Source organism: Meriones unguiculatus, chromosome 6 (genome assembly GCF_030254825.1).
Source record: "Meriones unguiculatus strain TT.TT164.6M chromosome 6, Bangor_MerUng_6.1, whole genome shotgun sequence".
Classification (NCBI taxonomy): domain Eukaryota; kingdom Metazoa; phylum Chordata; class Mammalia; order Rodentia; family Muridae; genus Meriones; species Meriones unguiculatus.
In genome coordinates this window covers 77,482,795-77,502,905 of record NC_083354.1, presented here as the reverse complement: position 1 = coordinate 77,502,905, position 20,111 = coordinate 77,482,795, and the positions used below count along the sequence as shown (strand labels likewise).

Genomic DNA, 20,111 nt, shown 5'->3' with positions numbered 1-20,111 from the left:
GCCTCTCATTTCTCAAGGATCTCAGGCCAGCGCCTCTTCTAACTGGCTTTCTCTCCCCCATTCTTGGTGTTCTCATCCTTTCATTTTGGCTAGTGTGACTCAGAGACAGTGTGGTCTTGACTATGGGCTCGTTTCTTGTTTCTGTAAAAGCATAGTCCATTTTGCACATGCAAAGCCTTTGGTGGCCAGACCAAGCAAACAGCGAACTAGGATAGAGAAAAGTTATTTGTCTACCATCCATTTCTGGATCTGTCCAGTTTTTTAAAAAAATGAAGTATAAAGATGGAAGAAGCGGTTTTCTTCATTTCTGTATGAACTGATTCAGTCTTTCTCCAGGAAGAGCTAACCCTTTGTCTTTCTGAGGTAAAATCAAATCTCAGAAGAGGGAGGAGGAAATGAATCTAAGTTGTTTCTCTAAGAGGAAGTTTTTAACAGTTGAAAATGACTAATTTGTGGAGCAAGGCTGTAACCATGAGGGCCAGGAGGATTGCAGGTGAGAGTTAGCCTTTATACTTAATTATTAATACACAAATATTCATTGTTCTACTGAGGCTTAATGTAATCACAAAATTTTAAAAGTTTTTTGTAGAAAGATTATATATTGTGTTTAATGGTGTATTAAAGACACACCTTCCCAGGAACCTCTGTAGCCCCCAACCACCCTTTTTCATTTCTCCATGTTAAAAAAAATTTACCCTTCATTAATCCTTTTTCCTTTCTGTTCCACTTCTAAAAGTGGCTTAACCTTAAACAGGAACATTGCTTAGCCTACCTGCCTAGTGAAATCTCTCTCTGCCCTAGATGACTTTATGTGACTTATTTTCTTTTTGCCTTTGGTCACTTACTTAACAACAGTGGCTACCTAGTTTCTATGAAAACTGGGGTAGATTGATTTTTGTTTTATTCATCTATCTTTCCCCCTCCCCATTACACAAAGTCTCCTAACCGAACAATAGAGGTCTTTTAAAATGCAGGAAATCTCCCTCCCCAGATTTCCGGATTGCTAGGCTCTCAGATCCTGGTACCAGCCCTCCTCAGCCTGGGGCAAGGCACTCTTTAGAAAAAAAAAAAAGGTCAGGGATTTTTTTTTGGTGAAGTAACAAAAGCTACACACAAGGCAGAACAAACAAGTTGAGTTAAAACAACAGGTTGTTGCTGTGTTGTGGAGGTGGGTGGGAGCCAGCTTTGCCTTTACAAGGCTGTTGAGCAACATTGCTGCCATAAACCGTCAGGATTACCTGTTGCTTGCTACTATCTCCTCCTCTCCCCTGCATTTAAAAATTATTAATTGTTTTTTCCTTTTTGGAATTGTAAAGATCGATTGCAGGGCCTTGCCTGTTCCAGGGCAAGTTTCTTATTACTAAACTATATCACATAGCCCCAAATATTGACTCTTTTACATGCAAAGAGAGATAATAAGATATTGTATGATTCTTTTTTTTTTTTTTTTTTTTTTTTTTTAGTAAAATTATTTATATATATATTTTATTGTTGCTACTAGGGTTGAATGTGTGGTCACATGCTTGCTAGGACAACACCCTGCCAATGACTGTATCTTCAGCCTTTCTTTTACCTTTTATTTTGAGACCATGTCTCACTAGATTGCCCTGAACTTACAGCTCAGTCAGGTTTTGAATCCTTCATGGCATAGTAGAATAACTGAGATCTTAGGCCTGTTTTCATCAGGCCTGGCTAAGAAACAATTTTCTGTCATTGATACATAGAGTATCAAATATTTGTTGTACCGTTCGTGAGGCAGGGTTATTTATACCTACTTACATTCTTGCCCTGTAAGAAACAAGACCTGTACTCTGTAGAGATAAATTCAAGCTGATGGTAGAATGGGACGCGGACATAAAGAAAAAAGCAGAAATGGCTGGTGTGATGTTTTGATGTCAGGCAGTGGACTTTAAGGTCCCTGACAGTGAGAAATTCCTGCCTCTTTTCCCATATCAGACAGTGGTGCTCCCAAGAATTGCAGTCTTTGTACTACTGGTTCATGATGCAAACCTTTATCTAATCCTTGGGCTGGAGATTGCCTCCCTCTCTGATCATGGGCTCAGTCACATAGCATTTTGCAACTTTCCAACTCACAGAGAGCTGTGAGGCAGGCGAGCACTAGCTGCCAGCTGGTGAGAGAGGGGCCGAGAGTCGCCAGCCTCTCTCTGGCTCTCTGATGAGTTCTAAGCACACCCAATATGAAAATGGACTGTAACAATGTATTGCTCACCTTAACATGTCATTCTCCATGTTCGTAAACATGGGCTCTTAGTAAAACAGGCAGTCATTGTCACTGTTTCTGAAGACCAGGCCTGCGAAGAGAAACCTTCAATTTAAGACCACAGAAAATGTTCTTTGTTACATGAATGTACCCTATAATTTCATGATTATACTGTGAATGAAAATATGATGTTACCACAAAGCCCAAGAAATGGTTTACTTGGTGGCTCTTGACAGGCTTCATTTTCAAGATGGATTTATCTATGGTATTGTTTTCATTTGCATTTTGATCTTACATTAAGAATTAAGGTTGATTCAGAAAATAATAAGCAAAAACAGGCAGGAACAGATCTCACATTTTCATTTCCTTCACGGATCAAGGACTTGTTCTCTTTATGTTGGGGAATCCTCATTCTAGGCTTGGCACTGTGGCTTATAACTTAATTCCACTTCAGTGAGTTATTCACAACCCCTGTCATTATGGAAAGCATACATGGAAGGGCACCACCGCTCTACACAGTTGGATTTCTACTTAGACTGTTTCCATGGGAAGGTCAGGATTCCATAACTTTGATAAACAGGAATCCAGGGACACAATGAACAGGAACTCTGAGTCAGTGCAGGGAATACAGAATGAGTTTAGGTTGGGTGTCTGCTGAGCCCAGTGAAGAGGTGGAATCAGTCTGTTTTCCTGGAGCTCAGGGTACTTACTAATAAGGACCAAATCCAAGAGTAGGGATGAATGAGGTCAGCTCATTACACACAAGGCTGGGCCCGGGAAAACAGGTGGCCATGCCTGTAAGAAGCAAGCCAGAGATCCGAAGGAGGCTGCACCAGAGATAAACTTTTCCTTAGTAACCCAAGCACACCATCTCACGTGAATTCCTTTCAGCCTTTATGTGGATCACATGATTTTTTAAACACAGATTTCTCACATACATGTTCCCTTTGAGTAGAGGCAAGAATGAGGAAGGTAAGAGATGGAATTACATCTTGGATGTATATATGTATGATGGGTTTATATATATTTATATGTGTAACTTGAGACAAGCCAAAGCCACAATCCTCCATGCCTTGTCTCCACATACTGGGATTACAGGAATGCCCTCCTGAGAGAATATACAAGAGAAGGATGGAGGATTTGGGTAAGGCTGTAAGAGTTGTGAAAACGTAGAGTTTATATTATTTACTTATTTAATTTTGACTTACATGTGAATACTTGACTCTTAAAAAAATTCTCATCTCATTTATTATAGTTAGTATATGTTATGCTAGGCTTTTGGTCTCCTTTTTGCAAATTTGCTCGTGAATGTGGCAGTTAATATTTTCTCCAAAGCTGGCTCATAGATGGATACACAGTGAGGTCCATTGTACACGTCTGTTATCGCAACACTCAAGTCGTTAAGGCAAGGAGTTCTAAGCTAAATCTGTAGTTTAAAGCTAGCCAGAGCTGCCTAGCAAGGTCCTCTATCAAAAAGAGTAGGGGTTAGAAATCACAAACCTGTTATCTGTGTTCTCTTTAATATTCAGAGTTAGTTCTCTGGAAATGAGGAGGCGAACAAGCCAGTCTGAAGAGAATGGGATCCAGATGTGTATAGATTGACTCGACAGCTGCCTCAGAAACAATGGGACAAGGTGTCTGGCACACGCTGTGTAAACACAGTTCTTTCCCTGGTTCTGTCTAGACCAGCTGGTTTGGGCAGGGACAAGGATGATGCATGTGCTGAGTCACCTACCTGTGGGTATGTGAAAATAGACTGCGGAGGACTGAGTGCCCAGCAGCGTACAGGCCTCAGGTGTGTGCCCACCATGGGTCTGACAGCACGTGTGACCCAGGATACAAGCAATCCTGCATAGTGACATTTAATAGCTGTTTACTGGAGTCGGGCGTATGACCTCCCAGAAATATGATCTGTTGTGATACTCGGTGGCTCGCTCCACCTCCTGTAGAGACAGTCCAGCAAACACAGTTCAAAACACGGGCTCAAAAAACGGTCTTGCCCAACTTAGATGCCCATTCTGCCACCCTCTAGCTGGGTGATCTTGGGCAGGCTATGGACTTTGTCAGTTCTCCAGTTTTCACATATATAAAGTTATAGATTAAAGTAAGTCCAATGTATAGAGTGCTCTGGAAAGTTAAACAAGTCTTTAGAGTATACTGAACACTTGGTCAGTATAAATTTGTTTTTGTTAATGTTCTTGCTGTTCATTTCAGGGTAGAGGGTCTCTGTGGACTTGCTCAAGATTGTTTGGAGGGTATGGTAACCTAGGGAAAGATGTTGGGTGCCTTAATGGGTAAAGGCTTCGGGCTAAGCTGGGCTGATGCTCACAGTTTTGAAGCGCCACCTTCATTCTGCCAGCCAGCGCTTGGGTGGGTGCTCCACACCAGAGCTTTGGTTTTTCTGTCTCTATAGGCAACAAAAGCCGCTTTTTATATTCTTCCTATACCAGGTTAATATTTACATTTGCTCAAGCCTTGCTGCCCCTGAGCCGGCCTCTTTAGTTCTTGCATAATTCATAGTTTTGATTCAAAAAGGTAATTCTGTGGGCTATGGTACACTTCTTGTTCCAAGATCCTTGAAAGAAAAAACAAAGTAAAATTCAAAGTAGGAAAACACACACAGGAATGTGTACAAGAAGAAAAGGCCAAATGCTTGTTGATTTTTTCATATTACTGTGTGTGTGTGTGTGTGTGTGTGTGTGTGTGTGTGTGTGTGTGTGTTTGAGAGAGGCTGTCACTAAGTAGCCCAGGTTGGCCTGACTTAGAAATACCTGAGTTTTTTTTTTAATTGCTAATATTCATAAAATATAACGTCTTTATATAAGATATAATTTCTTTACATGTATTATTTTTATTTAGTCTCTATGTTAGCAGACACTTTTTTCCTCTTCTTTTTTTTGAGATAGAATCTTATCCTGTAGCCCAGGCTGGCCTCCAACCAAGAGTAATCCTGCCTCAGCCTTCATGAACTACCATACCCAGCAGATAGTTGTTAATCTTAATCAGCATTCCACGGATCAATAGAGAATGAGTTTAACAGGCTTGGAATTAGCAACCATATCTGCTGCTTGTAAACCTTGTTTTGTGAGTCTCTTGTTCTAAGAACTCCATTATGTCAAAAGTAGAGTTCTCTCTTGGTGCTGTGTGAAAACAGTTACACATTTAGCTGGGAAGTCATTAAATGTACCCCTGTGTCTCAGGCCTTGGTTATAGGAGCCACGTGGCTTTCTGTGGCTGTGTTGACACAAATGGGCAGTATGGTCTTCATACATCACTAGTCCTCTTTCAGACCCCAGATTCTTTTACTGGGTCTGCGCTTGACAGCACCCAGGAGCATCCATCACCCGGTCTGAATACCAAGCAGTTTGCAGGCCAGTATCTTCTGCTATCTCGCCAGCAACAGAATGGGTTTCTCCTGGCCAATTCCATCTTGGCAAAAGAAAAGAATGACTAAGAAAACATCATTGGATTCAAATGAGAAAAAGAAAAGACATCTGTCAAGTTAATTAAGGGAAAACATTCCCTTGACCCCTTGTTTTTATTAGTGTTTGTTTGTTTTCTGTGCTCTCACCGAGGTGAGCCGTTCTTCTCCCCTTAGGGGGCCACTTCCCTTTCATGTTGGAAACAAACAGAAAGGGATGAGTGTGAAAGCACGGGGCAAGCACACAGCTCATTTTAATACTCTGTTGGCACTTTTCCTGTTGCTTCTCCATTTAGGATACGTTTTTTCTTTTACTTCTGCCCATTATCACAGCTTTGACATTCATGTCATTAACAGAATGTCATTTTGCAAGATTCTGAATTAGGAGCAGCCAGCAACAAAACACAGTGAGCAGGAAGAGACTGGCGTACGGCCACATGACTTTGTCTTGCAGAAAAGAACTGAGCGGAGCTCTGATAGGACCTCTGCATGTTTGTGTTTGTGTTCCAACGGCAGCAGCACATGGAATCAGGGCAGTTCACCGGTGGGCAGAGCGTTATGCCAAACTGCTACAGAAAAAGCAAACCGCCTTCTAGCTGGAAGTTGTTAGGCCTCCAGGCTGTTCATTCAGGGTTGAAGTAACTTCTGTTGAGTGTCATGCAAAAGCTACTCCATGATTCCAGAACTAAAACTCTCTCCCTTCAGCGGCTCAGAAAGGACCAGTCCTGGGAACCACAGGGAATACTTCTTATTTTGGGAAGTGTTATTTGAATATGCATCTAAAGTATACTAACGGGCTAAAAATTAAATATCTCTGGTGACAACAAGTTGAACTTGGGTATTTGTTCCTAGTATGGGAATTGGACCTAGGGCCTCACGCATTCTGGACACTCTGCTTCTGAGCTTTAGTCCCTGCCTGAAATTTAATTTCCATTTGAAGAATGGTAGGATGGATAGATCAGTATTATACTTCATCCTATGATTCTCATAGTCTCCAAATAAGATTTAAAGATCAGAACACTTCCCAAAATAATGGGGAATGATTACTTTCTTTCTCTTTCTTTCTTTCTTTCTTTCTTTCTTTCTTTCTTTCTTTCTTTCTTTCTTTTCTTCTTCTTCCTCCTTCTCTCCCTCCTCTTCCTCCTCCTCTTTCTCTTCTTCCTCCTCCTTCCTTTCTTCTTCTTCTTCCTTCTTCCTTCTTTCTTCTTTCTTCGTCTCTCGACAGAGTTTCTCTGTCTAGCCCTGGCTGTCCTGCAATGCTCTATAGCCCAAACTGGCCTCAAACTCACAGGGATTCATCTACCTCTGCCTCCTGGGTGCTGGCATTAAAGGCGTGCACCACTACCACCAGGCATTTCCTAAAACCATTATAAGAAAAGAGTGGTGGATCTTTGAGTTCCAGGACAGCCAGGGTTACACAGAGAAACCCTGTCTCAAAAGACAAAAACAAAACAGAAACCATTATGAGTAGATGACATACAGAAGGAAAATAAAGGAGGACCAGAAATCTAGATTTAAACTATTTGCATTTATTATAATTGTTGTTGTTGATGACGTTACACCTACCACATTCTGAATTTTATTTTTCAAAGGTTAATTCTTAACATGCCTCTTTTACTAATTAGGATAACTCAATGCCACTCAACTCACTGTAGTCATTTTTATAGTAGGATTTGAACTTGCTTTTCTGCCACCTAGGAAAAGATACATTAACTTGTAAGATTGATCTTCTCATGGTGTGTACAAGATATAGAGTTAAAAAAAGAGAGAGAGAGAGATAGAGAGAGAAGAAGAAGCTAGGTATGGTTCTTATACCTGGATTTCCACTTGGGAAAGTGAAATTTCTCACTTGGGAGAGTGTGGCAGGAGGAATGGGAACCTGCAGCATGCATACACAGGCTAGGAAGGGTCAATAAGTGGGTAATTAGTGCTTCGTGTAGTTTTCCTTAACTCCCCAGCGTGTCTTTAGAGTTCTCCTCCGTGCTGGACTTCCCTATCAAAAGCTTGGGTGTTTGTCCCCTTGCAATTTGATTCTGACCTTTTCTCTAGTTAGAAAACTGGCTCCACCAGGTCTACCCCTCCCTCAACTCTTACTCCTTGTCACTTTGATGGCCCTGAGGCCAGTGGGCCTAGCCAAGTGATAACATCTCTTTATTTTGGCAGGACAGATTAGACCTTTGGAGTCTGGAATGAGCCCTTAGGTAATTGTCAGCCCACTGAGCATTTTCCCAAGACACTGGACAAGCCCTCCAGCTCTTATATCAGAGATAATAATTATCTGCCCTTGTAGCCCTCTCTTCCCACCCTCCACCCAACAGTCCTAATTAGATACCTTTAATCTTTACATCATAACCTTAATCCAGAAGTCTTGTCAATCATCCGACCTCCCAGGCTCTCAAGACCCCTGGATAATGATGTGAGTCCTGGGGGTGGCATGCAGACTAGGTAGGTACCTATGGCCGAGAACTGCACTAAAAATCTCGAGGGTGTTGAGACTTCAGCCTTTCTGCTCTTGTGCCATTGAATCTGCCTGGCTCTACAGCCATCAGGTCCTTCACATTTCTACTTGATTGTGCTTGCCCTCTCTTTTAATTAATCTGCAGGCCCCACTGTAACGCTTTTCAGAATGATGTTCTGTAAGGGGCCTCCACAGATGTGTGTGTGTGTGTGTGTGTGTGTGTGTTTTCTTTGTCACATGCTTAGCCTGGCTCCCTTCGGTAAGAATGTCCTGCATTATAATATCAGAGTAGATCAGTTTAGTATTATACATTTGAATAGTACTTCAAATTAGTTTATAAACGACCTCAAGGCAGGCACTGCTCCCTTAAAATACCTCATAGCCACATGCATGCCTTCAATCTCAGCACCCAGGAGGCAGAGGCAGGCAGATCTCTGAGCTTTAGGCTAGTCTGGTCTGCATATCAAGCTCCAGGACAGCCGAGGCTACATAGTGACACTCTGTCTCAAACAAAACAAAACAAAAACAGAGCTGATGTACTGTTGGCTACGGTGTAGCATAGGAGAGAGACCATGTGTCAAGAGTATACCTGACCTGGATCCAGGCACAGCATGGCCTCCACCCAGCCCACATTTTCAATAGGTCTCTATTTAAATCATTTTTATTCTCTCTATTTTCATAGATAAGCAAAGGGATTCAGTATTATAAAAAAAAATATGATCTTCATCCTCAGGGAATCCTCATTTCTCCAATTTAAGCACCATGTTGAATACCTGGTTCTAGTGTTGAATGAAGATAGGGTCCCACAGGGATACTCTGTTTACTGTGGTTGCTGTAATGAGACACCAGCAGATGTTAGCTACTGTCAGTCACGTGATAGTAGTGTAACCTCATAGCTCATCATGTCAGCCATATCACAGTAGCTGTACTGGCCTGTCCATCTTTGAAGTAGCTATAAAATGGAAAGTAATTTAGAAGACCTAAACTTTTTATATATCTTTACTTTTATTTATTACTGTGGGCCAGGTATGTAACACGGTGCACCTATGGAAGTCAGGGGACAGCTTTGTGAAACTGGTTCTCTCGTTTTGCCTGTATGTGGCTTCCAGAAATTGAACTCAGGTTGTCAAGTTTGCATGGTTAGTCGGCAAGCATCTTTCCCACTAAGCCATCTCACTGGTCCAGAGATTATAAAGGAAATCCTGTGACCCACTGGATAACTTGCAGTGCATAATATACTGTATGCTACAAAGGATTCCAATGTTTGTTATGAAAATATATTTAAGAGCTGATGGGTAATTCATCTCCTACCCCAGATTGCAACATGTGGCTGTTTATATCTCTTGTCTATGCTTTGCCCTAGAACACCAGTATTCGTGGGTCAGTCATCTACTTGAGGCTTAGAGAACATTTTCCTTTTCCTCCTCACAGTGTCTTATGCGTAGGAAAGATAACTTGTTTCCTCGGGCAGTGCCTTCCTAACATCTATATGTTCATCTGTCTCTCTTTTCTGGGAAGACAGAAAATTGGGCCCAACCTCAGTATAGACTTACGTTAATGGATTAGTATTTCTAAGAAGCACTGACTATGGTCATATATATATAGTGTATGCATACATACACATATATGTAAACATATGTAAATTTTTTCCTATTTCTTCAGATCTTTTGAAAGCTTACTCAGACTCTCTTGTAGCTATTGGAATCTGTTGACATTATTTGCTCATAAATGAAGACAGTAGGAGTAGTTAATCATTTCTAATGTGATTCGTGCCCCTAGGAAGAATTTCTCTGCTAATGGAAAAGCTTAGTTCGTGTGTCAAGATGGTCAGTCGGGATATCCTCCTCATAACTATGTGTGGTCGTTGTGCCGATGCAAATACTAAAGGCCTAAAGCCCGTGGCTTGGTCCTATCCCGGCATCCACACTGGCCTTCTCTTCAGCATCCTGGAGGCAGGGGCCAACTAACGTACAGTGCTCTCATTGAATCAGCGGCCATCTTGCTCGGTTCTAAAAATGGCAATGTTATATTTTAAACAGGAGTTACAAAGCATGGAGTGATGGAGTGTCTAGGATGCACATTGGTCTTGCTTCCTAACTGCTCACCCTGCTTTCCCCTTCACCTGTTTCAGCTTAGCATCAAGAATGATTTTCTCTAAAGGCTGATTGTGCCCATAAACTTCGACAGTTTTCCGGAAGTCAGACTCCCTGTACTGTGGTCGCAACCCTGATCCCTGCATTGTCTTCCTCCTCCTGTTCAGCTGCCTAAGCTGCTCCTCTGTTCATTGCCCACTTGGCATGTTGGCATGCTTCTGTTCTTGGAAACTCCTTGCCTCAGGGCCTTTGCTTATCTTATTCTGAGTGCTAACTCTCTCACTTCCTGGTCTTACCAAACACCACCTCTTCCGTAGGGACTTTCCTGAACATCTACTTAAAATTGTGACCTTCCATACTGGTATCCCCAGACACAGTGTCTGTATTACTTCCCCTCCATCATCATCCTACACATGATGAATGTTACTGTATATTGTGTGCATTATTTAATTCTACTCTAGAAGGAAGCCAGAGATTTGTTCAGAACAGTGTCTCCCTTACTATAGCTGCACACTCAGCAAATAGTTTGGTGAATGAATTCTCAAAAGCCTAAGAACCTGATTTAATGAGCTGCAAGGAAGACCCCAGCAGGTATATTATCTTGAAATGAGTGACAATACATATATGGAGCAGAGGAAGAGATCATAAAGACCTGCTTTCTGCTTCTTTTAGACAAGAATCATGCTTACCCAGCTACATCATGTGACTTTGTATTATTGAAGAAGTGCAAGAGATTTCGACTGAAGGTGCCCAGGAAAGGGCTTGCTTGAGTCACGAGATAAAGACAAAATATTTATGGGAAATGTCCACAGAAGGGAGGTAGGAATAGGGCTTAGGGTGAGGGAAGCAGTACCAGGATGCAGGGGGGAAAGAGTCCAAAGATCTTAAGGAACATTTTCTTGGTGTTACATATTTTTCCTTTAAATACCTCTTCAAGAACTTTGCAATCAGATTTTCAAAAGCACAGAGTCCTACATACTCAGTGTCAGAAGGAGAAAAAAAAAAAATGTCCACTGTATATAATTTTAGTGCATTTAAAAGTCCTAACATTTTCTTCAAATGGATATTCTTAAAAGTAAATGAATTAGACCCATATTTATGTTGCCATGGATAAGGCTCAAAATTACAATGTTGAGTGGAGATGTAATTTACAATATATATATATATATATATATATATATATATATATAGTGCATATTGCATGCTAAGCTATGGCTTATCTCAAATCCAAAAACATGACTGTCACACAAAGTGAACATATTCAGAGATTTTTTTAAATTTAATTTATCATTTAATTAGAGCAGCAATAACATGAAGATACACTCTATGAGTTTTTTAAATAGACATATATCTATGTCCATTCAGGAACTATGAAACGAACTTGCTTGTAGATGCAAAACTGCTTTCTGCCTTACAGGACATTGAATACCTGAAGGCACCTTTCTGTGGAGGAGGCCAGTTGAACTTGGAGCAGACAGAGTATCCGTTCAAGGACAGGAACCTTTTGCCTTGCTCCCAGTTCTTCACGGCTTTCACTGAAACAGCGTTTTACCGTGCAACAGGCAGCAGGAAGAATGGGATGTGGATGTCTTTAGAGCAATCTGTTCACCTCCTTTGTGTGCAATTCCAAGTGTTCTTTGGTGATTTTTTCCCCCTGATATCTGAAAGCAATAGTGAAAATGTAAAATCATAACATGATTCCGTTAACAAAACACATATATACATGTGTGTATGTATGTATATGTACATGCACGCATACAGTGGTATTACTGATGAATGGGGGCTGGGAATGACCTCATGTTCTGGAAGCCCTGGGTTTGATTTCTAGCAACACGTGAACCAGAAGGCTTGTCATGAGCCTGTATTCTCCACAGTTCACGCTTGGGAGATAGAGAGGGTCAAACATTTGAGGTTGGAGAGGTGGGAAGAAAGATATTTAGGGAATGGAAACTTTTCTTTTTTAAAAAATATTTGAAACGGATACAACAAATGATATAATTATCCATCCCAGAGTTGTTGGATTCTTTATCTCCCTATTAAAACATTTCTTGGATCTAGAAACTAGTGTCTTACTATTTTGTGGACAGAATATTCTTACTGTTTTGTGGCCTGTATGTGAACAAAGCTTTTGATTTTAAAGATGTGGAAGCTGAAGCCCTTCTTGGGTTATATAACAACAGTAGTTATTCAGTAGTTTGCTAGACTAACTTTGCCTCCTGACGAGGCCATGCTCCACCATGTCAGCCTTCCTCTGTGTCTGAGGAATATTCAGATGGTCGGATCCAACCAGGGCGTGAGCAAACAGCAGGTGTTTGTACAGCTCTGGTCTATAATTGGTCTCCTGTGCAAACTGATCCAAATCTTTATCAAGGTAAAGCAGTAAGATGGAGCCAACACCTCCGCTCTCTTCTTGGTCTGCTGTGATTCCTGTCTCTCTGCGGTGGTCAGTGACAGGTTGTACTCGGTGTTGGTCTTTCCAGTCAGTGGCAAATTAAAAAATTACAGCCAGGGGGCAAGCTCAGTTGGCTTAACATCATGAGACAGGCTGAGAACAGGGTCTAACTGTAAATGTAATTGAAATTAAGCTAAAATCTAGCTACTTGGAATAATTGAAAGCAGTCAAAGCCTGTCAGACTTTCAGAGACCTGGCGGGTGAGGGGCAACAGCTTCTTCTGCCGGGAGGCAGGTGACACACATTCACTGAGCCCTCAAACCTTTCTGAGGTAACGAGCTTACAGGCAATTTGGGCAGGAATGGGGTGTAGGCTGTGGGCCAAAACTGCCTTCCTTTCCCAGTATCAGCCCGATAACCAGATGCCTCTGTCCTCTCAGAGTCTGGTCTGACTTAGATAATGAAACCTTTGAGCACTTTCTTTATCATCCAAACAAGTGGAAGGCCTACTAGCATTTGGCATCATTAAGATGCCGAAGCTTTGTGAAGGTCTTGGTGGTAGCAAGAGTGGCACCCTGTTCAATCTTCATGTCATATACCAGGACAAAACTCATGCAGCGCATCACAGTGTACTGTGGCCTCACATCATGCCATAGTTTGCCCTCAGCTACTATCTAAAAGAATGGCATCCTTTCTTAGACATGGAATTCTGTCTTTTGTGTATGCCTCCCAGTGTTCAGTGGCCAGCCAGCCCATCTCACTCAGAAGTTTTGTCACCATTTTTCCATCATCTTGTTCTTCCTAGGTCACAGGTCTAGTGGGCAGGGTGCACGTTCTGTGCCCTTGGTGTGTGTGTTAGAGTCTTCTTTCTGTATCTTGTCCTTGTCCCTGGGTAGGTCTTTCTAGGGAGGAACCAGGGAATGAGTAATAAGAGTGCTGACTGGGAAGACCAGCCTTTGTCCTAATCCACTATTTATCTCTGCCTTTGTCTCAAGTTGTATGCAGCTGTCTTGCTAAATTCTGGCTTTATGGGAACAAATCCCAGCGTGCTGTTGTGTGAGAAGAACAAGGACAGTCACCTCTTAAATTCTTTGGGGCCAACCAAGCATACTGTGTTCCGGGAGAATAAGCCTTCTTTTGGGTTGCTTCCGCTGGAGACCTGCAGTGGAGGTGCTTTGAAGGCGTGAACACTGGCTAGCCTATTAGGCAGGAGTCTGGGCAGTGTCAGGTAGGAAGCGTCACATAAGAGGAATGCATTTCATGGTGGACTAGATGCAGCGTGAGTGTAGTTCTTTCCAGGCCTGTGTGTCTGAGGATCCAAACCAGAAAACATCTAGCAAGGTCCGGTTCTGGGATCCAGATGAATTATGAGAGATTTGTGCTGAAGAGAAGTGTCCTTACTGTTTTACTTGGTAGGATATGCCTGTTTTCCCCCTGACTGGACTACTTGGGTAGAAGTCAGAAGAACTTAGTCACACCGGTGAAGTGGAAGGAGTCGAGTGAGTGTGTGTGTGTGTGTGTGTGTGTGTGTGTGTGTGTTCGTTCGTGCACTGTAGATGGGGGGGTCAAACACACATGTGCTTCATGTATTTCAGGATTCAGTTTAAAGTAAAATGCCTCTTTTTACGTTTAATAATCGTAGCAATAAGTTCATTGTGAGGCCATAATCCTGTGTCCTAAGTATAGAGGTTTGTCTTGTGCACACATGGGAATCTGTTGTGACCTGTGTTTCCTCAACTCTGTTTTAGCACATCAGAGCAGCTTATTTTTAAAGACTTCCTTTTGGATTGTTGGGAGAGTTTGGAAAGTCCCTAGTGTGTTACAATTTTAATATCTCCAGCCTCCTGTGGAAGGTGTCAAAGGTTATAGAGGACACTTATATTACCTTGTGTGTGACAAGATAGGCCTCTCATTATTTCAATAAAAACCATTTTCAGGTTTTACTTACAGGTTTCTTTTGAAAGATTAAATCACCCTTTCACTGCTTGCTGATAGACTTTAAATAACTGTAATTGTGAGGGGTTTTTAATTTTTTTCACTATTTTGCTTGCTATAATAGTAATCTACTATTATATAATACATGTAGACTGACTAGTCTATATGAGTCTTAGGAAATTTTATTTTTAAAGTTTTCTTTAAGAAATAACCTCTCGGCCTAGGCCCCCTGCTCAGATGTAGCCTGATAGGCAGCTCAGTGTCCATGTGGGTCACCTAGTAAAGGGACCAGGGCCTGTCTCTGACATGAACTCTGTTGCCTGCTTTTCGATCACATCCCTCTATGAGGCAGCCTTGCCAAGCCACAGAGGAAGAGGATGCCTGCAGTCCTGAAGAGACTTGATAGTCTGGGGTCAGTTAGTAAGGGAGGGGGCTCCCTCCTTCTGAGGACTAGGGGACTGGGATAAGAGGGAGGAGGAGAGGGAAAGAGGAGAGATGAGGGAGGAAGCTACGATGGGATATAAAGTGAATAAATTAATTTTAAAAATGTTTAAAACAAAAAAAGAAATAGCCCCTCTTGGCCAGGCATGGTGGCATGTGCCTTTAATCCCAAGCATTCAGGAAGCAGAGGCAGAGGCAGGCGGCTTTCTGTGAGTTGAAGGCCAGCTTGGTTTACAAAGTCAGTTCCAGGATAGCCAAGGCTACCCAGAGAAACCATGTCTCAAAAAAAAAAAAAAAAAAAAAACGGAAAGAAATAGCCCTTCTTAATTTTTAGTTTTAGGACAGTTACATTAATATGTGCCATTAATAATAATTAATATTGACATCCATAACTAATATACTTACTAGGTTAATGATTGTGTTGACACACATTTCTCATTCATTTTATTTGCATATAGGAAACACTAATAATTAACCATGTTGAGAACTTCTTTATGAATTACATAGATTAAATACCAATGCCTATTTTTGTAATAACTAATCTGAATTTTAGTTAATTTGCTCAAGTAAATTTGCTGAAATTTCCAGGATATGAATTTATCATTTCTAATTTCTTTGATGAGCATTGACAGATTAGTATAGTTAATGGTCCCTTCCTGAAGTGAAAGGTGGCATTAATTTGAATTAGCACTACATGGATTCTGTGGTATCTTTTAAAAACAATCAGACTATCTGACTTAATGATTATGAATTTAATAGCTTGAGAATACAGTTCTTGATAGATGAGCTGATAATATCGCAGTCTACCTTCCTAATTAACTATCAGGGGCCTATCATTATTCAACAGCTTCTTTAAGGCTAAGTAAACATGATGTTAATTAAACTCCCAGATAATGCTAGGGGATGTTGATTGCTGCAACAAGGAAAAGAAAACCATGCAGCCTGACCTTAGCAAATGCTAAGAATGGAAATGCTGGCAACGATAACACACAGCAAACCTCACGTGGACTGACTCCCCAGTCTGTGCTGCTGAGAGAAACTGGTACAGGTTTGAAATGTGTTCTTTGAAGATTAGGAATAGACCTTTCAAATAGTCTATTTTTTTTTTTTATTATTGCTAGGGATCTCTCACATGCTAGACAAGCACTCAATTACTGAACCATTTCCTGAACCTTTTTTGTAGCTTTTTAAAAATTTGAGACTGGGTCTCACTATGTTGCGTATGCGAGCCTTGAACTTGCTCTCCACTCCAGGTCGGTCTTCTATTTGTGATCTTCTGCTGTAGTCTGCAGTGTAACTGGGATGTCACCTGCATCCTCACCAGATGAACTGATGATATTGTACACAAACCCTGAAATGTCAAATCCAAATGTTATTTGGAGGCTTTCAGAAACCTGGCCTCACCGGGGACCTCTTGTGAATGAAGATTGCTTACGAAGGGGAAAAGTGCCTTCCGTGTAGACTCAGGGTACCCTGAACATTTCGATGTCAAGGAGTTGTCACCTTGGATTCATTACTCTTTCTGGGTTCTGCCATGAACAAGGAGAATATATGGTTAATGTGTATTGAAGGAAGGCAAACAAATGTAGGAAAATACCAACTTCATAATCACTGGGTTTTGTTTTTTCCTGTAGTCTTTGATGTTTGCGCATGTTAGTTTGAAATCCAGTTGTTCACGTGGTAGCTTCCTACTGGCAGAAATGGAGAAAAGTAGGTGCCTTGTATCCATCTATATTAATGTATTTACTGGATATTCAAGTTACAGCCAATAGCTAGGTGTTTTTAAACCCCGGAATCTTTTTTTTTTCCGGTTTTCTAACATGCTCCTTAATAAGGAATTTGAATGTTGTATACAAGATGAAAAATGACTGAGTGGTGAGCTGCATTCATCTTGGGCATCGGCTGTTTTATTGACAAAAGGCACAAATATGAAATTTGTCTAAATAATTAGACTTTTAATTAGTGCATCATTGTAAGATTAATACCATTCCGCTTCAGTGCGTATGATTTCCTATTAGAAATCTCGTGTCAACCAAGATTCTACCTGGGGTTTGCTAATCAGAATTCTTAATTCATCACTTGTGTATATGGCACGGCACATATTTGTAGATGCCGACATGAGCTAAGAGAAGACGTTTGATTATAGCTCTGCTGGGGTGAGGAATATTGATGGTGCTATGCTGTATGAATGTATTATGGTGTCTCACATTAGGGGCATAGGTTTCAATCCCACATTAGTGAGAACACAGTAATTCTCTGTGCTGTTAGCAGCAGCATGAGGAAATCCGGGCGGGTGTGCATCCTTGTGTCAGCTTTAAAGATGCCCAAATATTATTGGTGTTTTTCTTCACATGGTTTTTTTCTTTCCTTTTGACAGTTGCCGGACAAGCAACCGGAAAAGTTTGATAGGCAATGGCCAGTCACCAGCTTTGCCTAGACCACATTCACCTCTCTCTGCTCATGCAGGTAACCAGTGACTCTGCCTGGAGTCTTGTCTTGTTGCTTTTGTTGTCCTTTGAAAACAAACCCAGGCCCTTTGAGCCCTACATATGTATTTTATGCCTTGGTTTTCCAGTTATTTTACTACTAAGTTGTTCTTTCCGAGATAACAAATTAGAATTCTTTTGTTTATCAAGCTCTTTGTAATTAATTCTTCTCTGTTGCTAATTTTTTTTAACACACCCAGACCTATTTATCCACTAGGAATATCTTTAGAGGTTACAAACATAGCAGTGTGCAGAAGAAGAGTATTCAGAAAGTTTTAGACTGCTCCTCCTAAAACTGAGCATCATGCATATATTGAAATAGCTAGTCATTGTCTAGACCAGGGTCTCTCACCCTTCCGACTGCTGTACCTCTTTAATATGTTCTTCATGTTGAGGTGACCCAACCATGAATATATTTTGTTGCTACTTCTTAGCTGTTATTTTTACCATCCTGATGAATCGTAATATAAATATCTGATATTCAAGTATCTGATATGCAACTCCCAAAGGGGTCGCAACCCACGGGTTGATAACACTGGTCTAGACCAGGAAGATAAGGAGAGGTTGGGGGTTTGAAGTCCTTATAGAACCATTAGGAAGGTAGAAGCACACCACTATGACTATTCAGTGGAAACTGTCTTATATGCTTTTTATTTCAAATCTCTGTCTAAAGTGATGCAGTGGGGAGAAGGCTACTTTTAACAGAAAAGACCAGAAGAGTTTAAATAAACCACTTGGCCAAGATGTTGAAAACAGCTAAGATTTGGGCAGGGGAGGTAGCAGAGGGATTTAAAAAAAAAAAGGACTCTCAGGAGGAAGCTAGAGTTTGGAATGGTCATGCTTGGTATCTGCTAAAGAAATAGGAAAAGAGGGCACCTGTACCCACATATAGTAATTGATTTCTAGGTATAGCAATGGCTCAGCATACTTGTGAGAAGATGCCATTAACTATTACTTTAATGTACGGATCCACTTTTATTAATCTGGAACATGCACTTAATGAGGAATGAAGTTAGTATTCAAGATGAAAAATGATTTGCTGAGGCACAGAAAGATGGAAGAGCGGGTGAAGGATGAGGAGTGGAAAGGCTTTGGGCTTTGACTGCCTTTTTAGGACGTGGAAGATGATCTGGGCTGTATGTTCAGGATGGATTTCTGAATGAGGCGGTAACCCTGCTTTCATTGCACCAAGTGGAAACTGTAATTTGATGCCAGTGAACCCTCCGATGATCTTGGTTTCAACACTGTCTCGCTGTCGAGCAGGTAGATCTTGGCTGCACAGGTCTTTGCAGTGCAAGATGGAGCTGCCTTTATGGGTAGAAGAGAAAGATGGGCAGATGGTCCTTTGGAATGACACTTTTTCCCCCTTAATTATGACTAGATCTAAAAGGTGTCAAAGGGTTTGTGGATAGCCATGGTGCCTGTCACCAAGCCAGGTGACCTGGGTTTAACCCTGGAGCACACGTGGTAAGAGAGATTCAGTTGTCACTATGTGCTTTCTGACCTTCATAAATGCTTGGTTGCACCCACGTGCTGTGTGCATGCTTGCACACACACATTAAATGAATAAATGTATAAACCAAGAGCAAATTTAAAGATGGCTAAGTGAAAAGGTAAAAGCAAATCATTAAACTCACCCTGTACGTGTCTACAGGGATGACGACAATGTTCAGAAACATCTCCTCCAGAGATGGCTCCAGAGGAGGGGCGTGTACACAGGAAGGCAGTTAAACTGCAGCAGTGACATCCTTCATCATTGCTCAGCGTTTCAGGCAGCCTAATGCTTAATCACTTGGGAAATGGATAAATGAACTATGATCCAGTCACACAGAGAAAACAAATTAACTAGCCCTGCACATGTCTACATGGATGAAACTCAAACTTTGTTAGGTAACAAAGGCAAATTGCGAAAGAATATTGCTTCACTATTCAACCATTCACGTGAAATTAATGTGACGCTATGGGTATTGTTTTATTTACAAACATGTCTGTGTTCGTGTGATGTTATATAATGTGTAATAGTTGTAGTAAATGTTTTATATATATACACACACATACACACACATATATGCATGTATGCTTATAATGAGAGATTGGAGAAATTTTTATTTATTTTTAAATAAAAATATATTTTTCATACAGTAATTACAGTTTCCCTCATCTCCTCCCATATCCTCCCCCACCTTTTCAACTCCACACCTAGTCTTCTTTCTCAATCTCTTTAGAAAGTAAGCAGGCAAATAAGGAAACAAACCAGAATAAACAAACAGAAAGGGTATGAGAAGTACAGACATGCATGCTCGTACCCCCCTCACACCCACATACTATAGAGACACAAACTCAAACCACAGTATACAAGCAAAAGACTAATAAGGTTAAAAAAAAAAAAGAACAAAGCAATATGAACAAAAACCATCTACAAAAATGCTATTGAGTTTATTTTGTGTTGGCCGTCTTCTGCTGAGGATGGGACCTGCCCTTAAGCATGGTTTGTCAATTTCATTGGAAAAAATTATAGATGTCAATTTGAGAGAGCTTGTTGGTTAGGGATGGGAGCGAGTGTCTGTATTTTCCGCTTGGTGCTGGGACTTCAACTGGCTTGGACTTGTGCATGCAGCCTCAGTAATTTTTTTTTTTTTCTGGTGTTTTGAGACAGGGTTTTTCC

At 41.1% G+C, this 20,111-nt stretch overlaps 1 protein-coding gene across 14 annotated transcripts in view; it reads left to right on the top strand.

Moving 5' to 3' along the window:
- Positions 1-20,111, top strand: part of Mast4 (microtubule associated serine/threonine kinase family member 4) — a 585,425-nt gene that overhangs the window by 457,224 nt on the left and 108,090 nt on the right. For all 14 annotated transcript variants that reach the window (XM_021649170.2, XM_021649162.2, XM_060385657.1 and 11 more), the window contains one exon: positions 17,338-17,426. In XM_021649170.2, coding sequence (XP_021504845.1) covers positions 17,338-17,426 — 89 coding nt within the window. The remainder of the gene's footprint in view (positions 1-17,337; positions 17,427-20,111) is intronic.